Source organism: Diorhabda sublineata, chromosome X (assembly GCF_026230105.1).
Source record: "Diorhabda sublineata isolate icDioSubl1.1 chromosome X, icDioSubl1.1, whole genome shotgun sequence".
NCBI lineage: Eukaryota > Metazoa > Arthropoda > Insecta > Coleoptera > Chrysomelidae > Diorhabda > Diorhabda sublineata.
Genome location: NC_079485.1, coordinates 16,604,657 through 16,613,228, shown reverse-complemented (window position 1 = coordinate 16,613,228; position 8,572 = coordinate 16,604,657). Strand labels below are relative to the sequence as shown.

Below are 8,572 nucleotides of genomic sequence, written 5' to 3'. Positions count from 1 at the left end.
AGAAAATTAGGTGATGAAAACAGAACATTTGATGTAGAATAGGAGTTAGATTTTTTCTTTACTGCTGAGAAAGATAAAATGATGGGTTTGTTGTGCAATACAGTTTTAAGTACTTTGAAAAAAGTGAATGCAAATAAACACTACATGACTCGTAAAGAATATAAATATTTCGCTTTAGAAGGTGAATCACAAAAAGCTGCTCTTCAAAAGTTGAAAAATGAGAAGCATCATCAGCAGGCATCTTTTAGTGCCTTTGTAAATCAAAATTCCGCTGCAGTTACTTTTACGTATAAAATATCACATATACTTGGAGAAAGGGGTAAACAATTTAGTGACATTTTTGAAGCAGTGAGTATGCTAAATCCAAGAAATGTCGACAAATACAAACAATCACCACAGAAGAATTGTAACAGATCGACAGCACGAATTAGCGCAAAATGTAATAGAGCAACTTCATACAATTATACAAAATGAAGATGTTTATTTTTCAATTGCTTCAGATGAAAGCACTGATAAAACAGATTCGGCACAAGTTTTATATTTTATTCGTGCTATAACTGAAGATATTCAATGTTACGAAGAACTACTTGCGTTGGGTACACTAACTGGCGGAGCCGATATTTTCGAAAACTTTAAAGAAGTATGTAATAAATTACAATTGAATGTCAGTAATTTAGTCAGTATCTGCACCGATGGCGCACCTTCCATGAGAGGCAAAAAAGAAGGATTCGTTGATTTGTTAAAAAAGGAAAACTTAAACTTGAAAAAATTTATATCATTTCACTGCATTTTGCATCAGCAAAATCTTTACGCAAAATCTACCATTTTGCAAGACACTCTGGATAGAACCATTGCCATTGTCAACTATATTCGCGTAAATGCAATGCGTCATCGTGAATTTCGGCAGATGCTCTTTAGATGAGGAAACGTATAGTATTGATCTACCATACAAGCAAGGTTCGCTGGCTATCAACGGTCAGGTTTTGATAAAAGTTTTGTCTTTACGACGACAAACTTTTATCAAGAACAAGGAAAACATTGTGATCTATCAGATGAAGTATTTCTCAGAAACCTTGCATTTTTGTCTGATATGATGACAAAACAAATTAAATATTTGCCTGCAAGGTGAAACGAGGTATATTTATAAAATGTGGCAAAAGATCCAAACGTTTAGAAAAAAATTATCATTTTTCAAAATATTGCTTTGTCGATCGGAAATATCTGCAGAACACTTCCCGGAGCTAGTTAAAATGTTAAATGAGCAGAACTGTGAAAATAAAGAGTATACTAATAGATTTTCTGATTTGGACGAGCATACTCCTGCTATGAAACTGGCATTTGAACCACATTTAATAGATATATCCGAGGCTCCTACAGAACTACATATGGAGTTAATTGATTCAGGGGAAGATAGTATCATCAAATCCCTTTAACGCTAAGAAGGATCCCATAGAAATCTGGAAAAATGCTGTTGAATATCCATGCCTTCGAGAATATGCTCGCCGTTTACTTTCCTTCTTCGGAAGTACCTACTGTTGCGAGACAACTTTTTCTCTCATATCAAAAATAAAAACAAATTTAAGAACGCAAATTACAGATGCACATTTAGAGGATCAATAATTAAAGCTTTGTGTTACGAAGCTTAATCCAAATATATACTGACAAACAAAAAACAAAGCCAAATAAGTCTCTAACTTAGTGAATAAAAAAATATCTTTTTATTTTTTTATAATATTTTTATATTATTTTATATGTATATTATATTTAGAATTTTGTAGTATTATATTTTATTTTTTCTATATAATGCAATAAATTGTTAAATCTAAAGAAAAACTATAATAATTTCACAAAAGTCACTTTCTCAGCTTATGCGGCCTCTCTTATTGCTGCCTAATTTAAATGTGGCTGGCCTCTAATGGTAAAAAGGTTTCCCACCTCTGTCCTATACCTTAGGTAATAATCCCATGCTGATGGCGGTCAAGATATACGTTTATACACGATGTTGCTGTATAAACTTATTTTTAAATAGTAGCTTTTCTCGAAAAGCATTTGGAAATTAAACCAATTCAAATCGACGAATGTAAATCATCTAAAAATATTTTCTTGGTCCCAATAATTGAAGATGAAGTTGTGAAACGTATCAATAAAACCAGCATCGTCATATCAGTGTATTCGGAAACTGTTATCCAGAATTTATCACGCGAAATGGCCAAGGTTCTGCGAGATATTTCAATGTATAAATGCCTTAATATCGTTGAAAGGGATGTAATAAATTCTGTATTGACAGTGATTGATTGTTATTTGGAAGGGATATATTATTAAAATATTGCATATCTGTAGATATTATGAAGAAAACCATTTTTGGAAAATACATTCTATACATGCTCCTTTGTATATATGGTAATAAACAATTTAAGACAAGGGTAAAAAATATGGTAATGAAGGGAAAATATTCAAGGTCTGAATATTTGTAGTCGTGAAAGAATGAGGGTCGAAACGAATCGAAAAAGGTGGAATTTTATAGAATTGTTCTTTGTAAATAGACAGCCGTTTTCATTATTTCAAAGGTTGAATTATGTTTGGAATTTATAATAAAATCTACAACTTTATTACGATAAACAGAGCCAGTTTCCAATTGTCATATTCATTTCTCAATTTATTAGAAACACCGATTTTGTATCATTGTTGGAAGTGAATGAAAATATCAATAGTACAAATTAATGAGCAGCAATATTAATTTTTGTGATATAGCAGTCATTTGCATTATTCACTTCAACGATTGTTAAGTGAATGTATTCATTTCATAGATTTATTTATAGATGAGTAGTCTATATCATCTCTTCGGAAGTAAATACTTCTGGGTTTTCCCGATTTTATTAAAGTTTTTATTTTAGTATTTTTGACTTCTCGGCTCCTCCCCCCTAAAATAATTAAAAATATTAACAGAAAATGATGTAATTATTTAAGAAAGTCGATGTTATGGAAAAGCATGTCAAATATATTTTTATTTATAGCACATATTTATTGCGGCCCCTAAATAGGTATTCTTCACCTTTATCCTTCTGCCACTACAATTATTTTTTTTCTCTCGGGGACCACTTTTTTTGCAACCTCATTTTTCTACGTTAAGAATCTCTCATAATCAAAAGTCTCTCTCTGTATATTGAAGAATAGAAAAGCAATAATTCTATAAAAAAGTATAAACTTGTCGAAATCATTTGGTCACACTTATATTTACTTGTACAGACCGTCGAGAAATATCACACCCCATAGCAGATACGTCTCAATCAGTGTGTGTGCTCCCCCAGGTTCCACAGAACGTCTCCTGCGCACTTGCGCCGCCGGAAAACTCCAAAAGGGGTTTCTGCTATGTCGCCAGCACTGCCAGTCTCTCCCGTGAAGTCGACCGAACGTCTGGCATGCCGACTGCCATACGACGCGGGAAATATGGGGGCGGCGAACAACGGCTCGATCCTGTGCGTGGACGGTCTCATGCTGCCCTGTTGGCAACCTCTAGACGGTGTAACTTTCATAGACCGAGCTGGACGCGGACTAGTATACTTCCTAACACTCGCTTACTTATTCATCGGCGTTTCAATTATTTCAGACAGATTTATGGCAGCTATAGAAGTTATTACATCTCAAGAAAAAGAACTGTCAGTAAGGAAACCGAACGGAGATACGCAAATTGTTGTAGTAAGAATGTGGAATGAGACCGTAGCTAATTTAACTTTAATGGCTTTGGGTTCTAGCGCTCCTGAAATTCTTCTTTCAGTTATAGAAATTTATGCAAAGAATTTCGAAGCTGGTGATCTTGGTCCAGGTACAATAGTAGGTTCAGCTGCTTATAACCTATTAGTTATCATAGCTATTTGTGTTTCCGTTATTCCAAATGGAGAAGTGCGAAAAATTAAACATTTGGGTGTCTTCTTTGTGACAGCTACTTGGTCTGTGTTCGCTTACATATGGTTATATCTCATCCTTTGTGTTTTTTCTCCGGAAATCATCGAAATTTGGGAAGGGTTATTAACATTCTCGTTTTTCCCTTTAACTGTATTAACAGCCTACGCGGCTGATAGAAAAATTCATAAGTATATGACGAAAGATTACAGGATGAACAGAAGAGGAGTTATAGTACAAGCTGAAGGGGAAAATCTAGAATTGGGTAACACTGAATTATTGGCTTTGGATGATGTTAACGAAGATATAAAACAAGAATATATCACTACTTTAAAAGATCTGAGGCAACAAAATCCGCACGCGGATTTAGGTGTACTTGAAAAGATGGCCCACGAAATGCTTTTGAATCGAGGTCCAAAGTCTAGAGCTTTCTATCGAATCCAAGCAACGAGAAAATTAATGGGAAGCGGTGATTTACTGCGAAGGATATCAGAAAGAGCACAAAGCGACTTAAGTGAAGTAAAAGCAGAGTTACAAAGAGAATCGGGTGCTGCTGAATACAATCAAACTGCTTGCAGGGTATTTTTTGAACCTTCAAAGTACACGGTATTAGAAAGTTGCGGAAGATTCGAAGTAAGAATTGTCAGAGTTGGTAATACTGATTGCCCATTAACTGTAGAGTATACCACCGAAGATGGTACAGCTCAAGCTGGAAGTGACTATGTTAAAGCTAAGGGCAGTTTGCAGTTTGGACCAGGAGAAAAAGAGAAAAGGTTTGTGAACATTGTATATTTGAATCTCTTTTTTTAATCCCTCGTTAAGTCTTACGTTAGCATCAGTATGGTGAGAAAAACTGCTTTATTTTAATAATGATAATGATGAATTTTTTGTATAATTGTTACTAAAATTTTTATATTTGTTTCATCTGAATTTAATTAATCATGATTGAGCTTATTTGCCTTTGCCGATTGGTTAACAATATTTAATGAAATTAATAAATTACTATGAAGTTTGTAATGACGCAAATTACGTATTATTTATTTTTAAATTTATATATATATATATATATATATATATATATATATATATATTTAAATTATTTTAAAACAAGATGCAATTATATATATATAGAGAGAGAGGGACAATAAGGAATGATGAGAATAATCATCAAGAAAGTCATACAGTGATTCCATTAAAAAGTGTTTTATTGAGGCACCGGGTATTACGTATTTCTAAGTGTGGTATCCATTTGTAGATGCAAATCATGCGATTTATCAAGAAAAAAGAAATCGTATATAATTTTTCAACCTTACAAGACAGTAAAGGCTTTGGTAATATTTATCATTGGGCCCCAAAAATGTATGTAAGTAGAATCCATCTTATGATAAAGTATAAATATACATCCTGTTCCTTGCAAATTGTACGTTATCTTAAATCAGAAAATATTGAGAAATACACGGAACATGAGTTTTCACATGTGTTCACTACCATTATGGTATGATAATCGATCAAATACAACGACAAGCAGGAAGTAAATCGACAGTTATGGCGACTAATTACGTTGAAGAAAGTAGTAGCGATAAGAAGGACGTTTACAGCATTAATAGTGCTATTAGTACCTCATAGACTTCTCAAAATGTTAGCAGTATTAATTAGAACAAAATTTATTCCGGCTATAAAAACCATATTAGAATGAAGCTTTTGAAATACTGCTTAGAAATTTCATTCGACGTTACAAGTTACTGCTGTGAAGTTGAAGTAACCTTTATATGTTTGTTGATGTTACCTTGGAAGCTTTATTAATTTGATAGAAAGCAGAGACAAACCAATAGAACATATGCATAGCATGACACAGAAGTGGTTATCATTGGCCGCCAATTATGGCTCAATAAAGATTTTCCACAAGCTCTAAATACATCTCACTGATATACAAATGGTACATATGTATTCATAAGTATACCTCTCTAGAAAGCCCTGAAGGCTATTGAGTGCACTTCTAAGCTAGCGTGAGAGTACAAACTCTAAAATCACTAGCTAATAAAAACAAAGTAATCCTAGTATAACAACTAGGAACCAGGATATACCAGGCAATGAGAAAGCAGAAAGATTACTTCATATTTAGGACCATATCCAGTCTTATGAGATGTCACATCAATAAAGAAATGACCGGTTGGCTGAAGAATGAGATGGAGTCTCACCGAAAAAAACTTTAGGTTTAAGACAGCCCAAAAGATTAATAACCATATCATCTAAGAACTCTGCAGAGTTTCTCATGATGTTCAGAAACGACATTAAACTGGAGGTTGCTCTTCTGACATTGCCTTCAGACCATCAATTCTGTGAAAATCCTACCCATTTAATCCAAAAGCTACCTCGAAGAAGTAATGATAACACCTTAGGTAGTGGGACATGAAAGGAAGGAGTCTACTTTATGACTACTATGAATCTACTTTATGACTTTATTACAGATTGGACATAGATTTTCCAAAATACAACAAAAATGAAGAGAATAGGGCTTTATATGAGATTAAAAATGTGTTTCGGTGACGTTGAATTGAAAACAAAAAATCGATTTTGTTTTAGACTCGATCTCGTTTCCTTGTCTCGTTAGTACTAGAATAATACCAAAAAGTATGAACTAAATAAATTCATAGGGGGGATGAAATTTTTAAACTCGTGTCCATTTGCTTGCCAATTTATTTCTATTCATGAAAGAGACAACTTGTATTCCAAAGAAATCGATAAAAGAAAGCACTCTTCACGAAGATCTATTGTTTCCAAAAATTATTTTTTTCTTTTACCTGGCCTTGATAAAAATAAACAAAATACCATTTTATAGGGTTATCAGATTTTATATATTATAAAACGTATCCATGCGCAGAAAAATTTGGATTCCTATTTTTACAATAGTCGTAACAATTGTATTTCTTCCCTGACTATACCATAAACTACTCACAAAAATGTAAAACCATAACGAGAAAAGTATCCAGCTGGAGTGAAAAAATTGGAAATATAAAATTAATATTAGTAAAAAATTGAAATATTTTTCTAATCTGCTATACAAGTTATTTTTGATATATGCTAATTAAACTTTTGGCAAGTTTCGTATAAAAAAAGTCTGCTAGTGATAGTGGTTTTAGTAACAATAAACTTTTTGATAGCACAAAGTTTCCTTAATAAAATTTAGAAATTCAAAGTGCTACGAAACTTGTCAAGAATTTTAACTTTAAGTTAGTGGTTGGTTCATTAATTTAATGAGTCTATTGGTAAATCGAATTATCCCTAGTAGCGTACGCTGAAGGTCGTTACTTCCCAATGTAGGGAGAAAACATTTCAGATAAATTAATTCAATACGAAAAAGATCTGACCCAAATAAGAAAATACCAGTTTTAACATTCCACAGCTCTTTATTCGCATAAAATATGAAAATAAGATTAAAATTAACACTAGTTTACGATTGAGAAGTAACTTAATAATACTCTCTGTCAAAGGCATGATAGTTTCATGGATAAAATAAATTAGTTGGTATATACCTGTATATAATGTTGGGAAAGGTTTCCGCGGCCAGGATAAATAAATTCAATAAAAGGGTTGAATAGCGGTGGAATTTTAAAAATTCGTTCCAAATCCCACATTGGAGTCATTATCAAAAGAAGGGTGGAGATAGGGTGGTTATTCGATCATTGGTAAGAAGTGATCCACTCTACGAATCCCTCTTTTACATGGTTAATTCCAATGCCTCAATCTGCCTACTCCTTGGAATCTCACCAAGGAAATGAAAAGCTGGAACAAAAATATAAAATGATGAGAATAGAATATTTATATATATATATATATATATATATATATATATATATATATATATATATATATATATATATATAAAATTCTCGTGTCGCGGTGTTTGAGGTTAAACTCCTCCGAAACGGCTATCCCGATTCTCATGAAATTTTGTGTGCATATTGGGTAGGTGTGAGAATCGGACAACATCTATTTTTCATCCCCCTAAATGTTGAGGATAATCCACCCCTAATTTTTATTCAATTTTAGATAAATTTTTTTTAATTTGTTTATTATACAGCATTAGTAAATACATATAACCCTGAATTTTCAACCCTTTACAAGCTACCCCTATTACCATCGCGATGTTTATTTTTAATAATTTCATTTTTTTTCTCAATTCAATTTGATCTTCCGCCTTCACCGGTCGATAACCGATCAACGATCAATCGATCAGTTGTCCCCGCTAGATGTCTACCTGGGTCAACTCTCATCCAGCAAACATCACGGAGTAGGGATGAGAAGGAAGCCGGTCTCCCTGTCTTACTCAATATACAGTTTTCGGCCATTTTTTTTTTTGGTTTCATTTGTGTATCGATCGTAGCAGTGACTTATACGTGTTATTTTAATTTTTCTTTGCATCTATTACGTTAATTTTACTCTCATCGTGAATTTATCCCTGTATTTGGTATATTTCAGCGTTTTATACCATACGGGAGACGCATATAACAAAATCGAGTGAGTTACTGCACATAATATTTTTCGTTTACTTGCTGTAGGCCCATTTTTTTGCGGCATTATTCTACTTAGAGACAAAGCAGACGCTTCTGCTTTCTTGCAGACGATTTCAATATGCTTTTTCATTGTAGCACCTGTGTCTAGGGTTACACCC

General features: G+C 33.2%; 1 protein-coding gene across 3 annotated transcripts in view; it reads left to right on the top strand.

Annotated features, from left to right (window-relative positions):
• Positions 1 to 3,380: 3,380 nt before the first annotated feature.
• LOC130451849 (sodium/calcium exchanger 3) overlaps positions 3,381 to 8,572 on the top strand; it is an 83,709-nt gene continuing 78,517 nt past the window's right edge. For 2 of the 3 annotated variants that reach the window (XM_056791164.1, XM_056791163.1), the window contains exon 1: positions 3,381 to 4,673. In XM_056791164.1, coding sequence (XP_056647142.1) covers positions 3,448 to 4,673 — 1,226 coding nt within the window. In that variant the 5' untranslated portion in view covers positions 3,381 to 3,447. Of the gene's footprint in view, positions 4,674 to 5,155; positions 5,264 to 8,572 lie in introns of all 3 variants that reach the window. The other variant, XM_056791162.1, reaches the window with a different exon arrangement.